The sequence below is a fragment of the Alosa sapidissima genome, chromosome 2 (assembly GCF_018492685.1).
Source record: "Alosa sapidissima isolate fAloSap1 chromosome 2, fAloSap1.pri, whole genome shotgun sequence".
Taxonomy (NCBI): domain Eukaryota; kingdom Metazoa; phylum Chordata; class Actinopteri; order Clupeiformes; family Clupeidae; genus Alosa; species Alosa sapidissima.
The window spans coordinates 18,489,258-18,513,493 of NC_055958.1; the positions used below are offsets into that span (position 1 = coordinate 18,489,258).

At 43.7% G+C, this 24,236-nt stretch overlaps 3 protein-coding genes and 1 long non-coding RNA gene across 7 annotated transcripts; 1 reads left to right on the forward strand and 3 right to left on the reverse strand.

The window, feature by feature from the left end:
- Positions 1 to 777: 777 nt before the first annotated feature.
- Positions 778 to 12,244, reverse strand: LOC121689326 (INO80 complex subunit D). 2 transcript variants are annotated; one of them, XM_042069044.1, is made up of 10 exons: positions 11,795 to 12,244; positions 9,847 to 10,093; positions 8,880 to 9,715; positions 7,660 to 7,765; positions 7,114 to 7,338; positions 6,843 to 6,955; positions 5,810 to 5,943; positions 5,262 to 5,530; positions 4,900 to 5,060; positions 778 to 4,735 (listed from the first exon to the last, which is right to left on the reverse strand). In XM_042069044.1, exons 2-10 carry the CDS (start codon positions 10,062 to 10,064, stop codon positions 3,717 to 3,719), a joined length of 3,081 nt encoding a protein of 1,026 aa, XP_041924978.1. In that variant the 5' UTR covers positions 10,065 to 10,093; positions 11,795 to 12,244; the 3' UTR covers positions 778 to 3,716. The 2 variants fall into 2 exon arrangements, with proteins under 2 accessions (XP_041924978.1, XP_041924987.1); XM_042069053.1 differs by having other exon boundaries at positions 4,900 to 5,057; positions 11,795 to 12,243.
- LOC121689360 lies at positions 10,516 to 14,207 on the forward strand. The gene is made up of 2 exons (XR_006024764.1): positions 10,516 to 10,732; positions 13,509 to 14,207. It is a non-coding gene; the product is annotated as an uncharacterized LOC121689360 (long non-coding RNA).
- Positions 12,707 to 18,953, reverse strand: LOC121689335 (NADH-ubiquinone oxidoreductase 75 kDa subunit, mitochondrial-like). 2 transcript variants are annotated; one of them, XM_042069063.1, is made up of 19 exons: positions 18,568 to 18,953; positions 18,398 to 18,465; positions 17,999 to 18,099; positions 17,753 to 17,860; positions 17,551 to 17,627; positions 16,934 to 17,015; positions 16,460 to 16,590; positions 16,120 to 16,305; positions 15,867 to 16,001; positions 15,664 to 15,778; positions 15,360 to 15,505; positions 15,119 to 15,247; positions 14,822 to 14,951; positions 14,537 to 14,697; positions 13,954 to 14,108; positions 13,523 to 13,698; positions 13,298 to 13,432; positions 13,089 to 13,161; positions 12,707 to 12,996 (listed from the first exon to the last, which is right to left on the reverse strand). In XM_042069063.1, the coding sequence occupies exons 2-19, from the start codon at positions 18,459 to 18,461 to the stop codon at positions 12,902 to 12,904; spliced, it is 2,199 nt and encodes a 732-aa protein (XP_041924997.1). In that variant the 5' UTR covers positions 18,462 to 18,465; positions 18,568 to 18,953; the 3' UTR covers positions 12,707 to 12,901. The 2 variants fall into 2 exon arrangements, with proteins under 2 accessions (XP_041924997.1, XP_041925008.1); XM_042069074.1 differs by lacking the exons at positions 17,551 to 17,627; positions 17,999 to 18,099; positions 18,398 to 18,465; positions 18,568 to 18,953 and having other exon boundaries at positions 17,753 to 17,838.
- A 746-nt stretch (positions 18,954 to 19,699) lies between these two features.
- On the reverse strand, positions 19,700 to 23,157 carry cmklr2 (chemerin chemokine-like receptor 2). 2 transcript variants are annotated; one of them, XM_042069088.1, is made up of 3 exons: positions 22,906 to 23,157; positions 22,090 to 22,119; positions 19,700 to 21,923 (listed from the first exon to the last, which is right to left on the reverse strand). In XM_042069088.1, exon 3 carries the CDS (start codon positions 21,901 to 21,903, stop codon positions 20,842 to 20,844), a length of 1,062 nt encoding a protein of 353 aa, XP_041925022.1. In that variant the 5' UTR covers positions 21,904 to 21,923; positions 22,090 to 22,119; positions 22,906 to 23,157; the 3' UTR covers positions 19,700 to 20,841. The 2 variants fall into 2 exon arrangements, with proteins under 2 accessions (XP_041925022.1, XP_041925016.1); XM_042069082.1 differs by having other exon boundaries at positions 22,090 to 22,123; positions 22,906 to 23,156.
- Between the last annotated feature and the right edge of the window lie 1,079 nt (positions 23,158 to 24,236).

Here is a 24,236-nt window from a genome sequence, read left to right on the forward strand (position 1 = left end):
TAGATAAGGCCTAATTTGCATATTTAAACATTAAAATATAAAAAACTTTCAATACATTTTTTTCTTAGCTTAACATGAGTAATCAAGTGAGAAAGTTTCATGGTGATAAGTATTATTTAATTGTTTTGCCCCATTCACCTGTAATGTCACAACATATTACAGAGGTCAGTGACCTCTATCTGACCTCAGAGGTCAAACTGAGAATGCCTCCAGATCTAAAATTAAAGCTTAGGTCATCAAGAACAAACCCTTAAAAAGTTTCATGCTTCTTTCATAAAAAGCAAGATCGTCCTTATTTTAAGAGCTTAACAGCCCCACTATGACGGAAGACGCAAAGAAAAGGAAAAGAGCTTCAGACCGAGCGAGGGGGAGTTTCGTAGAGAAAAAGCATCAGGCTTGCCTGGTGTCCCTTTAAATCAGTAATAGCAGCTGAAAATTGGTGCCTGTTGTTGAGGAGAAAAACTGCAGAAGCCTATGATTTTGTACTTCCATACTGTAAATTACATTGTATTATATCCCAAAATATACTTCTATTTTATTTGTCAAATTCATTTAATGTAATGGCTGCATCCTTAATGTTGGCATCAACTCCATCTGAGTTAACCTTTCCCTGAGTTCATCTAAGGAAACTGGTTGGTAAGAAGAAAACTGCCTAAGGATTTGAGCTGTTATCGGCTGCACTGGGATTTTGTGTTAGTTGGATTAGTTTAGACAGCGTTTGTGCCAGTTCTTAGATATTAATGTGCATTTAAAAAAACATCATAGCTAAACTAGTGGCATATTCCTCACAGCAAGATTTATTTGTACATCAAAAAGAAACATCAGATTTTATCACACTATATACAGATATTACATACAATGTTTGTACACATATTACATCATTTTGTACACAAGAAAAATATACATAAAAATGTAAACTTTTGTATACAAAAAATACCTTAGACAAATTAAACAAGGATCAATAACCAAAGGTGACTAGCTCCTATCATTTTTAAAAACAGGAATACAGTACATTCAATGAGTATAGGAATTTGTCAGCCATCTCTCAGATTTCAAGCAGTTATGAGTGCCTACAGAGCCCTGAAGACTTTCTTTTAAGAGGGTTGGTCAGTTTTCCCCCTCAATGTGCAATTAATCTACTTTTTTCATGCTTTTGTGAACACAGCAGTATCAGGTCTCTGGTGCAAAAGTCATATGCCATCCCGTGTGAACCCCAGGCCATGGGTATGCAGGAGACAGGCAGCCATGGGGAAACGAGACATGAACATAGCAGAGGTGTCACTATTCTGGATGTGGGCTCATGTCATGTCTTTGGACCTCCAATGTCAGAAGTCGTGTGAGGGAGTGCAGTGTGGCGCGACATGGGATTCATTTGGGCTGTGCTATGCGTTAATAGAGCGCATGAGAAACAGCGTCATGAGAAGCTCTGAACGGGCTCTTCTACAGCGGGAAAACCTTCATTTCTGCTTAGCTTGCCTGTCAGTAATGGTGTTTGAGTGTTTCCAGGCAAGTAATATTGATAAAAGTATGATGTATACTTCTGTCAGTTGAATTGTGTGAAGAACCAGTGCACTAGAGGTTGCTGCTTTAGTCACGTTTCAATTGTTCAACTCTTTGGGCACAAGCTACCTAGTTAAGTCACAATGAATAAAACTTGTAGTTTTGCACCCATGCAAGATTCAGTCTTTCAAAAGTGGCTGCTTGCCAGAGTTTAATGGCTATCAAAAGTACTGCCATACATCATAGTCACTGATCATCTTAAATAAATGGGCGTACACAAACATCATCTGATAACAAACCACAAGTACTTTGATAGCCATTAAAAGTACACAAAACACAGGCTCTATTAAGTATCTTGCAAACGACAACAAAGATAATTTTTTTTGTTGTTTTTCTTTTAAAACCTCATATTCAGTCCACTGCCACTCCTGGCACCTCACCATTCCAACCCCACGGTCTGCTAACCTATGAATATATAATACTTAACTATATATGCCCATGTGATTATCGTTCAGTTTCTAAAGCTATACCAATGACTACAAACTTATTGTTATACAATTAGAAGCATTCCGGGACAATTGTTTAAGGGTTTCCTTGTTCTCCAGTGCAAAACGCCAGGCAACTAAGAGCATGAAGGCAGTGAGGGGTCGGACCACCCCACTGCTGCATCACTGATGTCCTGATGCAAGAAATTATGCTGTGTGACCCAATACAACAGCCCTTTCAGCACCTGCAACTGCTCCTTCCAAACTGCACCAGTTCCCCTTCCACCACGGCACACAGGCCAGGGGGCTCCCCAGCTGTTCCTACTCTACCCTTCATACCAGCATGCATTATTTGTGAAAAGATACCTGTATACCTGATACCAACTAAGAAGCTGGATTCTGTGTGAAACTGGATACATTTAAAAATGTTGTAATAATTTTTGTGGTAGTCACACTTTTGTCTCTTTGCGACACCCATTTTTCTCTCTGGCTTGAATACTCGTGGACCGTAACAACCACATCTGACAAAGAACAGTTCAGCCTTAATTTCACATTTTATGAGCAAACGTGTCTTTTCCCCATACCATGCTGGTCCACAACTGGAAAGCAATTCAGGTAGCGCAAAGGGAAAGAATGCAGACTGTTAGGATACACATCACAATACTGTGAGGTGAGTACGCCAATGTGTTTTATTGCTTTGAGTAACCAGGTTTACCTCCATGTGTGTACTAGGCCACTGATGAGGCATCTATGATCCACATAAAACTCTGAGTTTCTGCATAAACCGGTTAAAGATTAAATATATAATATTACAATATATATATATATATATATATATATATATATATATATATATATATATATATATATATATATATATATATATATATATATATATATATATACACACATACACACACACAGTAGCTTAAAAAAACAACCATTTAAAATAATTTTGGCAATTTTCTGCTGTCTGTCAAGCTGGTCAGGAAACGTCCTTCATGATGGGATTATATCTGTTTCAATTGAAGCAGGCCCTGACATTCATACTGGCATGTTTCTGTAGGGGTCAGTAGAGCCACGAGATTGTGTTTGAGAGTGAGTGAATAAGTGTGTGTGTGTGTGTGTGTGTGTGTGTGCGCACCTGTATAAAGGGCAGATTAAAGGAATACGCTGATCTTGTAAATGAGGAAGGATATGATTACAGCTCTGAGACAGGTCTCCACTGGAACAACTAAGACTAGACTGCTGATTGAGGTGTTGTTTCGTCATTGAATTCTGTAGCACTGTCTCTCTGTCACTACCTCTGGAATTGTGGGTCCTTTGAGGGGTGCGTCCTGCCTGTGGTCACGGACACCCGCCCGACCCGACTCCCCTGGAGGAGCTGGAGGAGAAGGACCCAAGGCTGCACATGCACCCCAACGAGTGGACTCTGAGGCAGTCTTTTAGTCATGGCAAGGTTTGAATTAAAACATTTAACAAACAGGCCACCGTTGATCCACTCTTGCGGCATGTATCAAATAAAATAGCAGAAACAATGTTGCTTGATTTCTCTGACTTGAGTCTGAGATGAGTTGAGTTGCTGAGTGAACGGAGTCCACTGCTTAGCTGATGTGCAGTGACCAGACAAACATACTACACACACACACACACACACACACACACACACACGCGCGCATTCACACCAATCCACATTCGCTCTTTCTGTCACTCTCGCTCTCCCACCACTTCTCAGTTACTGTGCGGGAAGGGGGGAGTCGCACTGTTGGCACTTGCAGCCGTGGCACTGGCGATGGTGAAGCCTGTAGGGGGTGCTGTGGAGCTGTGGCTGGGCTGCACATCCTTGGGGATGCCGCTGTGGGAGGCCAGCTGGTGGCCGAAGGCGGCGCTGAACTGCGGGAGCTGCTGCTTGGCCTGCGGCGAGCCCAGGAGGTCCCGCGTCGGGGAGGACGAGGGTGGGGACGAGGAGACGGCGGTGGAGGTGGAGGCCGGCGCGGGGGGCGAACCCAGCCCCGTCAGACCGCCCTGGGGGAGCGCCGACAGGGCCGCGGTGGGCTGCAGGGCCGCCTGGTGTGTGGTAGAGGGCGGCGTGGACAGAGAGGTGGACAGCAGGTGTCCCTCCGGCCCCATCAGGCTGCCGTACGGCGAGGGGTCGGCGAGCGAGAGAGGCAGGTGGTTCCAGGGCGGTCGCGGCGGGCCGGGCACCCCGCTGAGTGGCACCTCCAGGAGCAGCGGCGACTCGGCCTGGAAGTGGCCGGCGTGCGGAGAGGCCATGTGCTCGCTGTAGGGGGAGGGCACGTGCTCGCTGCTGCTGAAGGGCCCGGCGGAAGGTGGGGAGCAGGCCGGGTCAGGCTTGGCCAGTGCGTGGGGCGGGGGAGCGGGCCGCGGGAACGTCCTCTGGGGCTCGCTGGGCGTCTGGGGGGCGGCGGTCAGGCTGGGAGTGGTCGGGGTGGCGGACGTGGTGGGGGCGGGAGCCTGGCGCGACGCGGGCGTCGGTGGCGGCGAGGGCGAGGGCGGGAAATGAGCGTCGGCCGAGTGCAGCAGGTTCTCCTCCAGCTCGAGGCTGGTGAAATTCTCGGCGGGCAGTCGCCCGTTGAGCAGGTCGCCCATGCTGCCCGAGGGGACGCCCGACGCCAGCTCGCCCATGGAGGAGAGGCACACCAGCGAGTCCGGGTAGGAGCCCATGGCCTGTAGCGCTCGCACCAGCTCCTCCGCCTCCTCGGTGGTGGGCAGCAACTCCCCATTCTTACCTACACACACACACACACACACACACACACACACACACACACACACACACACACACACACACACACACACACAAGCTCTGCTGTTCACCAAAATAACTGTACAATTATAATCATGAGATAAGTTTCAAACTCATATAAACTAACAAATATTGTCAAGTGCATACCTTCAAACAGGTCAAAGTCCTGCAGGTCATCAGGAAGCCTTGGCAACACGTCCGAGAAATCCTCCTGGTTTAGTTCAAGGTCGTTTGGAATGTCCGCTATGTCATTGGTGATGTCATCAGGAAGCTCATCCGTGCTCAGCTCTGGTGTTGAAAGACTCCTGCTGCCAAGGACAGACATGATCAACTTCCTCCAGTGACAACACTACAATAAGAGCACATCCTGAGGACAATTTATCGGCCGCAGTGGATACCGAGCAAGGCCACTGAGCAAGGCCACCGTGCAAGACACTACAATCCATTGATAAAGCCATGAACACACTGTCAAAAAGAGAGGAGTCCAGGAAAACGTGTGGGTGTCTGACCTGACACTGGCAGCGTTGGTGGACAGAGCCAGAGTGGAAGGCATGGCCAGGTTGCCCTGGGGCAGCGCGGGTGGGATGGGCTTCTGTGGCCGGTGCGGCCCTCTCCTCCGCTTCTTCTTGTGTTTCTTGGTGAGCGCCGCCGGTTTGGTCTTCTTGCGCGGCTTGCGCTGGTGCTGGTGCTGATGGAGGAGGTGCTGCTGCTGCTGCTGCTGATGGTGCAGATGCTGCTGCTGCAGTCTCCTGTTGCCATCCCCACGCAGGAAGTTATCCTGCCACAAGACACACGCACAGATGGTGAAAACCGCACAGTGTTTACAAAATCACAGGACCCGGCAAGTCCTGTTACATTATCTACAATGTACAAGACTGACTTGTTCACCGAGTGAATAAATAATCGACTCTAAGGCTGAGACAGATCGGCTTTTCACAACTAAAATGAACTACGAATAAGAACCCCTTATGGATTCCGGTCTCTTGAACGAGGTCTCTGATGCGCCAAAGAGCCATTAGCGGCTCCAGATGGCACCTTCTCCTCTAGGGAGACTCACCATTTTTTTGGCATGTTCCTCGCACAGCGGGGTCTGATGCGTGATGTCAAAGACGGGGATGGAGCACTGCTGTCCATCAGCAAACTTGGCCGTGCAGCTGGAGAAGAGCTGCTGGGAGCGGTTCAGCAGGATGTCTTCAGACACGCGCGTTAAAGGAAACACAGAGGGCACCAGGTGCTAAACACTTGGGTTCGCCGTGACTAGGTGTTGAAATTAATAAAATAATCAATGCATCTGCATCGATGCAGTGGCCGACCATAATCGATTGTAGGCTGTGTTCAGACTTTGTTAAATAAAAAAGATTGTTTATATCTTACTACTTGTATTTTTGGATGAAAACATAAGTAATATTGAAAACTGTATTATATTAAAATATTAAAAGTATTGTAAGTATATATACTCTTTTGATCCCGTGAGGGAAATTTGGTCTCTGCATTTATCCCAATCCGTGAATTAGTGAAACACACTCAGCACACAGTGAACACACAGTGAGGTGAAGCACACACTAATCCCGGTGCAGTAAGCTGCCTGCTACAACAGCGGCGCTCGGGGAGCAGTGAGGGGTTAGGTGCCTTGCTCAAGGGCACTTCAGCCATTCCTACTGGTCGGGGTTCGAACCGGCAACACTCCGGTTACAAGTCCGAAGCGCTGACCAGTAGGCCACGGCTGGCCTTAATGCATTCTGTCAAGTCAAATATCCTATATGGCTTTAATAGAAAAATGTATTTGATGCATCATGATGCATTGAGATATCGAATCGAATCAAATCAAAGACATGATAATCGTAATCGAATCGGGAGATCAGGGAAGATTCCCACCTCTAACCGTGACTGCATCTGGCGGAGCACTGCCACCAGATGGCCCATTCAGTGACTGACATGAGATACCATCATCCAGATTCTACACCCTCTACCACTTCCTTTCCTGGATCACAGGCCTCGGTATCCAGCTGAGATTCACATTGTGTTCAATATGCAAGAGTGTGTGTTATGACACAGCCGACTGGAGTGCAAGAGTTGTGGCTGAAGGATACGTTGGAAGCAGTGTTGGGTGAAGGGCAGGGCTCTGTTTCTGCAAGCCTGGCTCTTGGTGCTTCCCGTGCAGAGCCCAGTAGTCTCTGGGACGCCCAGTCGCACCTGCTTTGCACTAAGGAGAAGCACAGCAGAATGTAACTCTACCCCAATAACAACTAGCACCCCAGACAAACAAAAACATGGGCCAGATAGGATAAGATATTGAGAGAAAAAGCAAGCTGGACACAGTCTGGACGGAGCAGCGGTCTGTGCCTTGGCCGGCTGCCTCACCTTGAGGAGGATCGTGAGATCTTGCAGAGGGCCTGGATGAGCTCCGCCGTGCAGTCGGGGTCCTTGGCGGCGGCGTGCAGCAGGGCTTTGCGGAAGGCATATCGGTGTCTCTTCTGGCGTGTGGCTGCCCTCTCCTGCCTGCACAGGTGTTTGTACTTGTCCTGCAGGAGGGCGCAAAGGCGGGCCAGCCGGACCCTCCTGGAGCTACTTGTGTCCTCCAGAGAGCTAGGGGGCAGCACAGGGTTAGTGATGGGCTCTCTTCATACCAGCTTTACCTCAACAGACATACAACAAAGACTGTACATTCCTAACCTATTCCCCTTGAACAGCTTCATACCGCTTTACACATGAAATGAAAAGAGTATTATTTTGCATTACCCAGCTCCTTTTAATAAACTACAGACCTTCTTCTGAACCTTGCCATGGAGCCTGAACTCTGTTTCACTGCATCCTTCATACATTTCAATTAGCAATGAGTGTTCTGTAACTTCCTCATCCTACTGCCAAGTAAACAGCATCCACTTGCCTATCTCCACTGCAACTTACTGGTCTTGCATGGATCCTTCCTGTGATCTTCCAGAGAATTGGGAAGGTGAAAGTGTTTCAAAGTCTTCATAGTCCTCCTCCCCACTGTCTTCAGACCAGTCCAACCCTGTAAAACAGAGAGTAGATATATTCATTTCTCTGCAATCAGACATGTCATTTCCACATGATCTCAATGGGTCATTGCAATGTACATGCATAGTACATGCCCCCCATAAAATTACTTATATGCAGTGTTGTGATAATCATAATATGGTCAAATATTCAAACCTGCCTGAAAATCATACCCCCAAAAAAAGATTAATTAAAAAGATAACTAAATTACATTCTGTTCATCTGAACTCCAAAGTTGCATGGCTAGTTATCAAGGTAGCTTTTCAATGAAATGAGTGCTAAATAGTTAACAAATTGAAAACATTGTCAGTATTTGATTAAGTATGTTGACATTGTAACAATGAATTTGATCAAAATCATCCTAGTCTTGTGATGTAAATAATAGACATCTGCCATCGCAATTTCTCATCAGCTTCCTTGTGCTGACAGATGAACCCATTGGCCAAATGCATCTGGTTAGGAGGAATGCAAGATATGTGTTGAATACTGGAGCGCATTGCTGTGGGCACTCAGTTGCTCTATACTGGTCGCTTCTGTGGCATACCACTGACCCAATGGAAAAGTGGTCAGTATTGCCCAGGCTCATATTTTATGATCCTCTCATTCAAGTCTAGACTCAAGTATACAATCTTACTTCAAATACACTGATCTAGTCTTTCCTTTACAGCTCACCAATAAGCATAACATGGTGTACTACTACATAAAATCACTGATTGTGCATGATGCAAATAAACAATAACACCACCATCATTCTACACTACCCATCTACCCAGGCCCATCTGCCTCCAAAGTAATGGCATGGATCTACTACCAACCAATTTATATTTCTTTTTTCTGGCTCTCTTACAAGATAACAGACTATGAAGACCTTATTATCTGCTACTGCTCTTTCCCCCTGCCAACTACACTGTAATAAAGCACATCCCTACTAATAAATCCAGTAGGGATGTGCTTCCAATGATGGAAGTGATGACAATAAGGTACTAAAAGTGGAACAGTGACTCTACGTTTACACTTCTGTGGAAAATGTACTACAGTTAGAGTAGTTAGTGTCCCTGCCTCTGCTAAGTGTGAAATTGTATGGTGTTGAAAGCTGGAGGTCAGCGCACCTAGATGAGGGAAGAGATCCCCGTGTTCCTCTTGCCTGTTGGAGCACAGCTGCACCAAGTGCTTGAGCCGCTGCAGGCAGGCCGGGGGTGGCGAGAAGGAAGCGGGCCGCATGGCCACCAGGTGGCGCTGCACAGAGTCCAGCGTGCCGGACAGCAAAGGCGTGGCAGTGAGCAGGCCTTTCCTGCTGAGGGAGGAGCCAGACGACTGTCCCGGTCCGGGCGCGGCGCCGCCAGGGGCCAGCCCAGGAGGCAGTGGGGGGCCAGTGTGAGGTGGTGCTGGCTTGCATAATAAACCCTGCTGCGAGCCCTGGCGGGAGTAAGGGGGCAGGCTGCCAGAGTGCTTGGGCAGCCGGAGGAGTCCGCTGTGCTGGAGGGGAAGCTGGGCGCACAGAGGAGAGGAAGGGTGAGGGCCGGGGCGCGCAGCCGAAGGGCTAAAGTGCTCAGAGCGAGGCTTGAGGAGGTCGGTGTCGCGTGGCAGCGGTGGTGGTGGCGGTGGCGGAGGCAGTCTCTGGCTGAGCACCAGCCGGCTTTGCGGCTTCTTCCTGACTGAGGAGCCCTTGCGTGGCGTCCCTTCCTCCGGCCCCGTGTCCTCCTCATAGAAGGCGAACGGGTCCAGGTGCTCCCCGTCGGGCAGGGGCAGCAGGCGCGAACACGGCAGCGAGGGCGGCAACTCGTCCAGCCCGTTGGAGGCCTTCAGCGCCAGCGAGGGCACGGTGATATTGAGGGCCACCGAGTCCAGGTGCGACCGCCCACGCATCTCCTCCAGCGCATCGTGCTTCTTCTTGCGCTCCTTCTTGGGGATGAAGCCCAGCACCTGCAGGTGGCTGTTACAGTATCTGCGAAAGAAACAAAAAACTTAAAAAAGGCAACAAACAACATAATGCAGTGACCTCAGCCTCCTCTAAGCTAAAGTATATCAAATAACATTGACTTTGGACTTGTTGGTTTGGAGGATGGGGCCTCTCACCTGCGGTCCTCAGATTTGGGGATGGGGTTGGTGCATCGCTGGCTGTTGTACTTAGCCACATATTCACATTGCTTGAAGGGAGCGGTCTTGTCTTCTAGAACATGCCGGATGCAGAAGGCATAGCCGTTGAGTCTGCGCTGCTTGCAGAGCTTGGGGCTGTACGAGCACAATGGCTTATTGTCCACCTCCGAGAAGTGTATGTGTTTGCCCTCATACATCACGTGACTCTTGTCCTTGAGAACATCAGCTGATGAAGGAGACCAGAGAAAAGGATTAACATCATAGTCCATCATAGACTTCCCTGAAATGTTCATCAATCTGATTTTCTGGCTCGAACCAATCACATAAGCAATGGGCATCTTTATCATAGTCCAGAAGAAGTGGATGAGGCTGGTGATAGTGAGAGGAGACATGTAGCAACAGTTCTTTGAAATCCACTTGACTACTTGTTACACCCCAGTTTAATTTTCAACATACCTCTTACCCACTACCGGTTCCACACTAAGCGTATGAAACTCTAGATAAACCGAACAAGGAGGTGGGGCAGGAACCCATTGCATTCATATTTTTACCCCAGAGCTACACACATAGACACTAAGCCAACAGTCAATGTTACAGCCCTATCACCTGAAGAGGGGGCAACAAACGTTCTAAGATCAAGTAAGCAGACAGAACTTTCACAATGGCTACTAGAGGTTCTAGCTAGATCCCAGACGTTTGAGGGAAATCAAGAATGAATCATCGGAAAGTAACGTTTACGTTATATATTGTTGACATGAGGACTGACAAATACTCAAACAGTTTTATTGATGTCATCTTTTGCAACAAACCATCAAAATAACGACGTAAAACAGGCTTAGGAACTTCGTTATCCTTGAAAAAGAACGTAAGCTTGCTGTCATATTTTCTTCCTAACGTTAACGTTAACTTACTTCAAGTAAGCAAGGCAGGTAGCTGACATTTGAATGTTGTAACAACCAACCCAACAACACAGTAAGTTCCTAACTGAAACTATTGTTCCTTTTCCTACATACAGACTTGGTTAGCCAAGTCATATTTTTTATAGGATAAATGCACTAGCCTTAAACCAAAACAATAGTAGCTCAGGCTAACGTAGGTAACGTAGCAGCTAGCCAACTGAAACCAGCGCTTACCCACAGGAACTGGTTAGCGAGCAAGACGACTAGCACTAGCAAGCTTGCAATCGTGGGGGAAAACATACTGAGCTCCATTTATGTGACGGAACACCTGTCAGATAATGTAACAGTTGCACTGATCTAAACGTATCTCTCAAGCTCATAGCCAGCGATGACATAACCAATCAAAATTAGAAAATTAGATAGCTATAATCCTAGCTGGCTAGTTATAGTACTGTTAATCTATCATACTTGTTAGCCACATCAAAGCTAAAAACATTGCTAGCGATAAGAGGCTCTAGCCAGGAAACGGACACATTATTTTCATTTGCTCATTACATAGGGCACTTTGCACATCACTTGTTATAAAACTGCAAGGATAAACCTTAATTTTATAAAAGAGCATTTAAAGTAATCACAAACATCTTTGATTTGATGAGTGATACTAACAAAGGCTAAGTAACGTTAATGTTAGCGAGCTAGTTAAGAGGCGCAAGGGGCCTACCAAAACAGGCCTCCAAAACAAAACATTGCTCAATATATCTAGCTAGCCAGCGAAGTCGTCACCTTATCTAAATTATAATACCGAAAACACAGAATAATGTGTCCGTGTTTTCCCATGTACGAAAATCGATGTGTGTAGGTATTGTACTTCTCTATGATGTATAACGTTAATAAATGTCAGCGCAAGGCTGAGGTCAGGGCCTAAAAATACGTGTGACTGGGGCCTCGAGTAATAACTCCCTGTCCTCCTAGCTCAAAGCTGGGATACCGCAGAAATTAAGTCCATGGCTGCAAAAAGGGAAGCTTACCTTTCGTTGGTATAGGCTGAGTAGGGTATTCGCTTCGATTTGCCTGTAGAATTACCTAACACAGTCGGCTACAGCTACCAGATTGGGGTCGATATTCGGTATGTTTTGGTAATTGATCCGTTTCCTATCCGTGAATAATTTGAGATAAAATGACTACATTTAAACGATGTTTACCCACAGCACACTTTAGCCGTTAAAAGCTGCTGTGGTATTAGTTCAGTCCACGGTGGAGTCTCCTCACAGCACCACTATCGGCACTGCGGGGACATGACAACAGCCTACTGCTGAACAACAACTTTATCTACCATATTGGAAATTCAAGTCTATTACAGTGAGACCGACATGAGATGTGAATTCTTAATAGCCTAGTAGTGAAACTAATCATACTCATGCATAGTGCTTGTTATTGTAGGGTGGGGTTGCTGAGCACCATTGTGTTCCCTGACAGAGGGGGTGAAGCTTTTGTACCACCAACCCTCATTACATAAATCTGGTCATTCCACCGAGCAACTGTTGATTCCAGTTACCCTACGGGTCATCAAACAGTAGGTAGCCTACGACATGGGATATTATGCACACGACAGGGCTATTTTCAATTTGAACTGACAATCAGTGTGAAAATATATGACTACTGTAGTGACTTCATTCACTTAGGAAGAAAGATAACAAAAATAGACACAAAATATAAGATACTTTCATTAATAGAGCATGCTTAGAATGATTTAAGCAAGTGTCTGTTTTAAATGGCCCTACAGGCTGGCGTTTTTGTGCTGTGTGTTTTTGGGCTACAATCTAATGAAAATAATATTTGCTCTTACATTCACAAACAAAAGCTTGGAGATTCGTATAGTACCCTATAATTTATTATTACATTTAAAATAGACAAAACTATTTAATAGATATTGAGTTTACTTTTTACATTTTTGCACTGCAAAACAAATATATCTGACCATACACGATCAGTTTAGGAAATGCATCTGGAGTAATTTGCAGGTTGACTTGACTTGACTTGTTGGCTAAAACATTTCTATTTAACTCTGTATTGTGTGTTGTGAGCATAAGACATTTTGCTGTCCTGAGGGATTCAAATAAAATGCAGAGAACACATTAACATATAACATTGGGTTCGTCCACTGCTTCTGCTCCCTCTGCCACCGCCTTCACACATTTAGCCATTGTTTGAGAAGCTCTGCTGATGGAATCTGAGGATGACAAAGAGATGTCAAGGCACTGTCATTCACACTGACACAAAAAAAAAACAACAGAAACCAGAGTAAACAAAACACAAACAAACCTGTCATGTAAAAATCCTTCACTGTGAGCAATGGAGGAACCAAGGGGTCTGAGAGCAGGGTTTGATTTATGGTCTGACAGACAGTGAAAGGGGGAAACAGAGGCATTACCATAAACCATAATGAGCAGTAATACTACCAAAACATTTGTATGTTTACAGCTGAATGTATTTGATAAAACATGGCAGGTACAGATAATGGCAAATAGTACCTTTGAAAGTTCATTGGCTTGTTTGAAATAGTTTGCTTCTTGCACATCATCATATCGAACCAGGTTTGGTGACACTTCAGCTAGCCTGTTGCGCACCTCATCTAATGTGTCATAGGGCAGGGTCACACCTGCCAGCTATTTGTGACAGGTAGGAAAATAAAAAGCATTGAAGTTAATCATGAAAATATAATTGACATTCTTCTTTCATCAGGTTGAATGTCTCACCTCTGAGATGGCCCGAATAATTCTCCAGTCCTCCCTTGCCATGCCAGGAGCTGTCACTGCCACATGAGTCTGCTGTGCTCGACCTTCAGTGTTGACATAGGTGCCACACTTTTCAGTGTATGCCGCCCCAGGTAGTATCACATCTGCCATAATTGCTCCTACATCACCATGATGCCCTACAACACAAAGTTCTCTTACAATTCAACAATAGGCAAATGCGGCTTAGCATGAGCAATTTAACTTGCTCACTTCCATTATTGAAGAAATATTTGGATAATTATTTAAATGCAATTCAGTTAGTTTCTAAAGTAACTCTTGCTGTTCTTATCTGTTATTGCCTTGGACTGCTGTAAGAAGTTAGAATACAGTCTGACAAACAGACACATGCTGTAGCACTGAGTATGAATCTGAATTACTGTATCTATACTTACCCTGATAGATGATAAAACAGTCCTTTGGCAAGTCCTGTCTTGTTATACAGCCAGCATCAGCCCCAAGAAGAAATAAAACTTTTGGTGGATTCTGCCTTATAGCCTCTACTCCTGGTTTATACCCCAGATCCAATGCAGCCACTTGACTAGCCACTCTGTTCAGTCAAACAAAAGACAAACCTTGACACAACTTTGATAATTCTTGTATAATAATCCTTGTACCTATATAATAATAAAGCCAAAACAAATATTAACATTTGGGGGTTTCATTTTGTTTTATTGTATAAAGATGAGACATGCTCTTGGTCATGAAAATATGAATATAAAATATTCACAAAAAACGAAAATATTAAAACTGAAAATGCTGTGCATATCAGTACTTCCTGAAAAAAGTAAAACAGTACTATACTGTTTACTATACTATAAAACATTGTATGCTTTATATTCTGCATTGACACATGAAACCATAGACACACAGTTTTAGCTGTAATATGGACTTAGCCAAAGACACAAGGTATTATCACAGTATTGCCCTGGAATACTGTATTGTTCAGTATTTGTTTAAATGGTTCAAAACGCTTACCTGTGAAGTACATTCAACACTTTCCAGTTCTCCTCAACACCACTGCTAACACGAGCATTCTGAGCAATAGTGGACACAGCTGCGTGTAGAGCCGCACCATCTTCTCTCTGCAGAGCAGCACTGCCAACCACCACGACTGGGCGCTTTGCTTGGGCTAGAACCTGGAAGGGAAGTGAGAATGAACCAAATAGAGTGTAAGAAAAACCAAGGAACACTAGTGTAGTTCTGGGGCAGTAGTATAACCATCAAACATTTCACATTAAGGAGGAAATAATTCATATATACCTTACTGAAGGGGTGTTTCCCAGAGGCTATATCTTGCAGCACCTTAGTGGATTCTCCAAGATGGTTGTATGTGTAGCTCAGGTCCACTTCTCGCCCCACTAGTGCAACCTGAAGTTCATTGTGAAGCCAACTGTAGGGTTGATATTATGGGTTTATAAAATATCCACCACAACACATTTAGATATTCTTAGTCATTTAGGTAGTTCAGTCAGACAGAGGAAATCATGACATTGTATCAGTGTATATTCCGAAATCAAGACATTTGTAATTCACCAACTATAATCTATTTTATTTCACCTCTTTCTGATGCGAGCGTTGAAGAGTGGCGCTTCATATCGTGGGTTGGTGCCAACCAAAAGCATCAGATCAGCCTCTTCAATCCCACTGATGCTGGTGTTCAACAAGTAGTTTGAACGCAGATCTGTTCTGTAGGATGGAAATGACAGAATAGGAATGTTTAAAAACTCAAACTCCTTCTCAGTCCTGATATAATCCTACCCTGTCCCTTTAAATTGTCTCGCTTCATGGCTCATCTCACCCCGCCCCAGCCATGGGGAAGATTTCCTCAGTGCACAGATTCTCACTGTTGAGACGATTGAGGAGGTCCTTTAGAGTGATCAGGGCCTCGGCATCCACCATCCCACCAGCCACACCAGCAACTGTATTGCCTTTACATCCTTGTAGCTACAGTATTCAAAAACGGTTAAAATTATGCTTGGATCTTAATTTCAAAAGCTTCACATAGAGCTCAAATAAATCTCTCCTTAAAAAGTTACATTTGTTATTCTACGCTTTTAGGTGAAATTATCACAAAAAGTAAAGGCAAACATGCGAGTACTTACAATTCCTGCCACTTGGGTCAAAGCATCCTCCCATGATGTGGTCACAAGCTGTCCAGATGCATCCTTCACCATGGGCTGTGTAAGTCTCTGCCTTTTTAGCCCATCGTATGCAAACCTTGAATAAGATTTTTTTAAATTCTATAACTTTTGGCCAAAAGCACAAAGGAATCAGTTCTCCACCATTGGTGTAGTAACAGACTTGCCTGGTCTTATCAGAGATCCACTCCTCATTGATGTCCTCATGAATTCGAGGTAGGACTCTCATGATCTCTCCTCCCCTTGTGCTCAGAACAATGTTGCTGCCAACCGCGTCTAATACATCAATGGATTCCGTTTTCCTGTGGATAGAGGAAATACAGCCTTAATTGGGCCCAGTGCACATCTCCTTTAAATAGCATTAAAACTATTTACCATATGTCAGCTTGTGAAATAATAACATAATGCATTCACAGATACCTTGTTTCCCAGGGGCGAGATGTGAAGGCATATGGTTTGGAGGTCAGTGCTCCTACTGGGCAAATGTCAATGACGTTGCCAGAGAGCTCAGACATGAACATTTTCTCCACATAAGTTCCAATCTCCATTGCATTGCCTCTTCCTGTAGTGCCCAGGTCTTCTACACCTGCTATTTCACTAGCAAACCTGAAAGGCAACGGTTAAGTTTGATCTGCTACAGTCCACTCCTCAATCTCCAGCAACCTCTGCTAGGTCATTTACATTGAACATACAAATATAATGAAAGTCATAATGTATGTGCAGTCTCAGGTATCTGAATAAAATCAGTGCCTTTTAGTACCTCACACATCTGGTGCATTGAATACAACGTGTCATGATGGTCTTGATAAGTGGACCGATGTTCTTATCCTCAACAGCTCGCTTTCCCTCTGTGAAGCGGGTTCTGTCACTACCAAACATCATGGATTGATCCTGCAGTGACAGCAGAAATATGAAACATGTTGCATGGCATCATGATAATTTAATTCAGACCAGTATGTCCCTCTCATCTCCTCAAGCCCTGGCACCCACTTTACACCTCTGGCTTACCCTAGTTATCACAAAAACAAACGATGTGCTCAAAGTAAATCTTGCCAATCTGTTCAAGATGGAGTCTGCTAATCACAACCATAAAGATTGTGCTCAGGGGACATGTGGATGGTTAAATAAGAGGTGCATTTGTTTAGCTGTTAAGTTCATCACCGTAACAGAGCCCGACAGAGGTGAGGCTTAAAGAATACCATAGGGTAATTAAGGGTGCAATGCCTCTTTTTACCTGCAGATCACACTCTCCACCTTGATCACATATGGGGCAGTCCAGAGGGTGGTTGGCTAGCAGAAATTCCATCACACCCTCTCTGTTGACCAAAATAATCAGTTAAATCCATGGTGGCTGATATGTTGTACAGGAAATTCACATCATACATTATATCATCAATAGAGGGTTAACAGTGTAGTGTATAGTTTTCTTGTCAAATATGTACTATTACTACATTACAATGGCAGTTATAAAGGTGTTACTCTCTAAACAAGTTATGACCACAGTCAGGCCTTTTAACACACTGAATTAAATACATACATTAAAATACACAACCAGAATACAAAGAATATAAAGTACTTTATAGAAATATGCAAAAGCTCCTGAGGAATCAGACTTAATTCTGACAACAAAAAACATAACACTTTTGAGGAAATGCCATGACTGTAATGAGTGTTGATTTGAAATCTGGGTGGGTGGGTGTCGATCTGAAATGTGCATGCATAAGTAATGGTGTTATCAAACTGTGTTCTGTGGTTTTCAGTATTATGAGGGTTTATTTTTTAAACAACATGTGACCATTGGGTCTCACTGACTCAGTTGGAACACGAGTTCATAGAGAACTACAGTCCTACCTAGCTTTCCTTGTTTTCTCTGAGTCGGTCAGAACATTCCAACCCTTCATGACAGGCATGGCGCATGCAGCTACTGGCTGTAACACAGTGAGTTGCACTTAAGCGTTAATCTACTAAATGAGTAAGCGACAGAACAAAGACAAATATGTTTGGGTGAGTGTAAAAGAACTGTAATGTACATAATACACGTAGTAATACATACTTTAGGGGAATTCTCAATTTCTACCAGGCACATTCGACAGTTCCCAGCAACAGACAGACGCTCATGATAGCAGAAACGAGGTATCTGCATCCCAACTTTTTCACAAGCCTGATAAACATCAAAGTTTGACAAGCTCACGTAAATTTAAAAAAAAACATGACTGACCCTTAAATAGTAAGACTCTGTGGTTGCACTATGCAGAATCAAAGTAGGCTATACAATGAACCCGAACCGTGCCTCCGTTACCTGCAATACTGTTGTTCCTGGTTCAACCATAACAGGTTTTCCATCAATAAAAACCTCGATGAGGTTACTGGAAGTGGCAGTGGCTGTAGCAGCTGTGCGAACTGAAAAGGCCAAATTAACCTTTAATAACACATGTAATGTAATTTCCATTACCCTACCATCCGTCATTTCTAAACATTAGGCAGATTTAGCTTCTTCATTTTGGGCATCCCCTGTCACTTATTCCCATTTAGGACATGACAACTAATCCTGCAGCTAATCCTACAGTGAGGACATATGGGCACAAGAACACATTTAGTTTGACAAAATCTTCAGAGGTCAATAAACCACAGCAATATCCTAATTCAGCGTTAACCCCCCTCATCTGCCAAACAAAATAATTGTATCTGGCCTACTTACCATTGTTGGCACTGGCCTGTGCCACACCAGACAGCGCGCGCTTCACGATGGGCAGACGTAGCATGACGCTGGAAAAATATCAGCACAGTCAATGAAAACATCGTCGCTATATCTACGTATAAAGTTTATTTGTAGATATCAATTGACTGTTCGTGCTCCGGTAGGCCTACCTCGTAGTCGTATCTTAAATCAAAACAGAGTTGTTATTTCTGCTCCGAAGACTGCGTAGGAATGCCCCCTTGTATTTCCACAATATATTGGCGTGCACTCGGTGTCGCAGTTTGGTGAAACAGCACTTGGCACCGGCGATTCGTTTCCAGTCTTAGCGGTGAATTAAGAGGATTATCTGTGCTGCACTGTGCTACCCAAAAGACGTTAAACGCTCCATTGCATAAGAATGAAATACACTTCAATTGTTATTTATTGACTACAACCCTCTGATTTAAAATGGACCGATATCCAGGACTCAGCGGATGTATGACGTAGGCTATCAGCTGAAGTGATGAACACAAGGAAAGTTCCTGATGTTACAACTGGACAATGGGACGAGAGCATTGACGTGAATGGCCTTAAGATTAATTAAGTTGAAGGGGACATTAAAGCATATCGTTATGATAACTCATCTATTTGTGTTCAGACTAATAAACCTTAAATGTATGCGCTATAACATAACTGTTCCAGACTTATACATTATGGGGACCGTTTTGAATCAGTTCAGTTGATGGGGCACAGAGAATAAATGCTACACATGTAGGCAAATAAAATATAGGACGTATACAATATTGTATAAGTATAAAAGTATGAAATATAAGGCATATACATGTAAATATAAATGTTCACATTTGACAGGTGTTTAATTAGCCAACAATTTGGCTTTTAATCCATTTCCAGTCTAACTTCACATCAATTGGAATGAAACTACACCATACAAATATTGGTTGATTTTTGCTCATCTTGTTAAATCCTAAACCTAAATCAATCTCTTATTATGAAGCCAAGAAACCCCTAGGAATAATTTACCCGCTCAACAAATATGTTGTAATTGATGCATTAAGTGTTGGCTGCATAAGATAGTATTCATGGCCTTGCATGTGAAACATCTGATTCTAACTTCTCGTTCCAACATCTGTTTATCGGCTGTTGAAAAATAACAGGAAATAACTGCCCATCATTCAACATAACACTACATTGTTTTCAGAACACATCCGTGTGGAGTTAGTGCTTAGGAGAAAAGACAAAACGTCAAGCGATTTGTCTTTTGTTTGGTAGATTAGGCTAAACACACAGGTATTTAAACACAAGTGATGTGTTACATAGACTTTATTTTTATGTTACCTTTTTAAGAAATTAAGAGAAAGACATCATGGACAGGAATTTATTAGCATGAGTATAGGCCTTCAAAAGAAATAGATTGACATTCTTCAAGTGACCATTTTCATTCAAATAAAACTTTTGATTAAACCATCCTGAGAATTTTGCATTCCCATAATCTTAAAGACTGCAGTCAAATAACTGTTGTGAGATAAAGAAACAATTAGCTAATATTGCAGCTCACTGGAGTCATCAACCAGTCATTTAAGTTGGGAGGACTGGAACTAGGTGCAAGCAAACTGCTGAAATGTTTCAGGCCGGTTAGGCTACTTCTGCAAGCCAACCAGAAGATGGTGGAGTAGAGTATAAAAACGCCTATGGATAAGTTGTAGTAACTCAAATGCATGATTTCATCCAAATCACAGATTATATTACCGGGACATGGACAAACAGTCAATGACGTAATTTGTCTGCCATTTGGAAAAGTTGCAGTTATTTACAAGCATCTGGTCCAGTAGTGATAAGGCTTACTGTATAAATTGTGAGAACATACATTCAGTTGATTTAAATCAACATAAGAGTAAAATATACTGTATATTAGGATATATTAGGTAATAATTACACTTAAAAATGGGGTAAACACTACAAAACACTGGGTAAAACATTAAAATTTTGTAGTATCGTTGAATGGGACAAAATCAATCCAGAATCAAAACAACAACTCACTTTAACAATGAAATTTCACTGTAACGTTGTATACGGTATGTGCACACTCTAACTGTTTTAGTCAGATAAAGTGTTGTTGATGTTTGACTATTTTGTCAATTTAGGGGTGATAAGTATTCACTCAAATCAATTCCTGTGTCTTTCCTGTGTCCAAGATGTAGCTTAGGCAAGGCTGGTTTCTTCCTTACTCTGGTTTTCCACCCCGGGCATTTTGTTGTCATCAGAACTTGGCACTCTGTGCCGTGTAAATACAGGCACGCACACTATCCCACAGAAAGTAAACATGAGTAAAACCCATTAAAAACAAGCTCATGTCTATTTGGAACAGGAAAGTCTCCCAAACATGTAACGGCTGCAACCGTCTGCTGTAAATCTCCACACTGAGTCTTTGTGGAAAGGCCTTCAAATCATACAACAGACTCAGGTAGGCAGTGGCTAATGGCTGGCAGGGAAGCCGATTTCGTGGCTGAGATTGACTGGCTAAACTCTCGCAGTGAGGTCTTAGTGATGTCAAGACAGGAGCGTTTCAACAAGCCTCTGACCTTCTTACTGACAAGCACATACAACAGAGGGTTGACACAGCTGTTAAAGAACGCTAGGCTGGTGGCCAACGGGAAGCCGGTCTTCAGCACTGAGTGCAGCAGCAGGGACGAGTGCATGGACAGCTCCATGAGACTGAATGTGTGGAAGGGCATCCAACACAAGAAGAAGGCCAGGATGACCACGGACACGGTCTTGGAGAAACGAGAGACGTGGACAGCAGTGGACTGGCGGACTTTGATGGTGAGCAGGATGCCACTGACACAGATGGCGCTGAAAGGAAGTACAAAGCCCAGCGTGGTGCGCAAGACCACCAGCGTGATGTGTCTCATAGCCGCCATGTGCCTGTCGCGCTCGTGAAAGTTGTTGAAGCACACCACTCGACCGTGATACTCCATAGTGTCGCGGAATATGAGCGCTGGACAGCTGAGGGTGGCCGACGCCAGCCACACCCCCAGACAGAGCCACCTGGCTCGGCTCACCTTGCGGTGGGTCCGGGACCAGTTCAGGTGCACCAACGAGATGTAGCGGTCGGTGCTGAGGATCATCAGGAAGAACACACTGGCGTACATGTTGATCATCGACACAAAGGAGTTCAGCTTGCACATGACCAGTCCAAAGTGCCAGTGGAAATCTCGGAGCACGTAGTCAATGGAGAAAGGCAAGAAGAGCACAAAGACAAAGTCGGCCACAGCCAGGTTCAGGAGCCATAGGCTATTCACAGTCCGCTTGGTTTTGCACCCTGTGACCCATATCACAATTCCATTCCCAGAGAGACCCAGGACAAAGGAAATACTATAAATAACCACTGAAATTATATGCAGAGTTTCTTTCTGTGTATAACCTCCTTTGGGGTCATCAAAGTCGCCATACTCTAAATAGTCATATGTGTAGTTTTCATAGTCCTTTTCATAGTCTTGGTCCATCATTCCACAATGACTGTCACTCTCTGTAAAACAAACAATATATAAGAAACATGAGATAATACACAAAACGGTATAGCTGTATAATAGGATATTGAAAGTGCATATTGCAGTGACTTTGTTGAAATTAATCACATTGCTGTGGGCATACAAAGGTTTTATGAAGAAAGAAAGATAAACAATTTATTTTACCTGTATTACTTGGTGGCTCTACCTTGACTTCTTCCTGTCGAAAAACAGCAAGTCAATATCATTTCATTTTGGTGTGAACCTTGTCATAGCCTATAACCCGGGGCTTGTTAGACCTACAGTACTTTTCCCTATTTAAATTTAGAGGAATTCTGAGAATGACTGCTTGATCAGGATGTTTTCTCCAGTTTGCATAGCATAGGGCACACAGTCACTGAACTGTCTATATCCTGTGTTGCATTTCTTCTGGGGGCTCCCTTTTACCCTAAACAGATGTTATAACATCTTACGTCACTCAAAGCCGCTTGACCCTGCTCAAACATCACTAACTTTTGCCAGCATAAGAATGCATTTTCCAACTTTTTCAAAAGTGTCGAAAGACAATGCTGAATTATCTGATCTGTATAATAATAATAAGACAACATAGGACATCATTCTCCAAAACGTTAGATCTAGGCTACATGTGAACAGAGGTCAAATAGTCTACTGGACTAAACCGCTATCCAGCATTATCTCCAGCCTATGCTTACGGATGTTCGCCCTCGCATGGCAATCTCTGGAATAAATGGACCATTCTTTACATCTGGTTTGTGCTTCTAAGTCGATGGCCTAAATCAACCGAAAAACGTGTTTATTTTTCAGCTATATAGGCTAGGGTTTTGGTGTAGACTACAAAGAGGACAATCCAACAAATCGTTAAAGTAGACTAGCCTATTTATTATTCTAGTAGCCTACTACCACACCATCATGAGTATGAACGAGCAGAGATTTAGCCTAAATCTTACGGAGGAACTTATTCTGTTCAGGATTCCAGCCTACCTTTCAGTCTTTATCATTGGTCTGTATCGGCATTTGCAAGAAAATTGAACGTCTTGCAAGCAGAATTTCCGAAGAGGAACACGTAGACTGTTGGTGGATAGTCGTCTTTAAAATCTCAGTTTCGATGTAAACTTATTCCAAATTAATGTTGCCCACTAAATAGATGTCGATCACGTTCTGTGTTGACGCCTGAGGTTGATGTTTGCTCTCCCCTGTTCCTTCTCGGTTGTGGCGATTTTATACTGTGTCCGATAGACTGGAGGTCTAGGGCGTGTTCAACAAGTTTTGCAGCGACGACAATGCAGTCGATGTAGACTACGCGGTAACAAGAGTGGTGGTGACTGACAACAGGTTGTCTCTAATAAAGACGAATTAATTGGCTTCGAAATTACACTAACAAGAGAACAAATTAATTCCAAGAACATCTATTTTGTAACTGCTCATTTGCACTCTGGTTATTCGAAATTTATCAGACCGTTCCAAAACACACTAAAGGATCGTCCTGGATTCTGCAGGTACCCCTAACAACTTCATCAATCGACAATGACGTGGAATGAAAAACACCTCAAACTTTTTGAAACCATTTAGTCACTAGCCTATATTTAGTCAGTTATTAAACACAAAATCGGAGGCTGAACATTTTTGCAAAGAAGGAAAAGCCTATTGCTATTTTATTTCTGTCCACAAGGTCCATTGGTCTTCCAAAACAGATTTTTAAAAGGATTGAGTAGCCTAGCCTAAATGAAAATACAGGCCTCATAGGCCTAACAACTTGCCATCATTATCTCAATGGCTAAATTCACAATTCAAAGCTGTTGTTAACTTATGTGCAGATATATGACCCACTTTTATAGGCCTTGAAAAGATAGTCATCCCATTGAAAAATTGGCTAATGAATAACATGAGTTAGGAACTTCACAATGTGGCAAAGCCTCCTTTAGATCCAGAGTATGCCTAAAAACTGTAGACATTTAATATTACTGTCAAGCAAACAGGAAATGGCTTCAATTTGCTATACTGGCATGGACATTAAAACAAGCTGTTGTTAATTTTTCCATCCACTGCAAATAAATCCAGAAAATGTGAAAAACATGTATTCCCTCAATTATTTTTTCCGTCAGATCAACAGGAACGTCCTGTACTTCAGACAGCTGAGACATACCATGCTCTACAGCAGATAAGCTGGCATTTACCAGCACGACGGCTGGAGGAATGAGGAATCGGTCCCTGGCACTGCCTATCTGATGGAGTGAATCTGCTCTGCTCTTGGTTGGTTTGTCAGGAGCCAGTGGCCACGATCAAAGCCAGCTGAGTCTTACCACCAAGCTGTT

Excerpts from the sequence above, each read along its gene's own strand:
- LOC121689326 (XM_042069044.1), bottom strand. The coding sequence starts at position 10,064 with ATGTATGAGGGCAAACACATACACTTCTCGGAGGTGGACAATAAGCCA. Across the intron at positions 6,956-7,113 it reads ATCTCACGATCCTCCTCAAG|TGCAAAGCAGGTGCGACTGG; the intron begins GTGAGGCAGCCG and ends GCTTCTCCTTAG. Across the intron at positions 5,531-5,809 it reads AGGAACATGCCAAAAAAATG|GATAACTTCCTGCGTGGGGA; the intron begins GTGAGTCTCCCT and ends GTCTTGTGGCAG.
- LOC121689335 (XM_042069063.1), bottom strand. The coding sequence starts at position 18,461 with ATGCTACGTCTGCCCATCGTGAAGCGCGCGCTGTCTGGTGTGGCACAG. Across the intron at positions 15,506-15,663 it reads TGACCCAAGTGGCAGGAATT|CTACAAGGATGTAAAGGCAA; the intron begins GTAAGTACTCGC and ends TGAATACTGTAG. Across the intron at positions 14,952-15,118 it reads AACGCTCGCATCAGAAAGAG|TTGGCTTCACAATGAACTTC; the intron begins GTGAAATAAAAT and ends TCAACCCTACAG.
- cmklr2 (XM_042069088.1), bottom strand. The coding sequence starts at position 21,903 with ATGATGGACCAAGACTATGAAAAGGACTATGAAAACTACACATATGAC.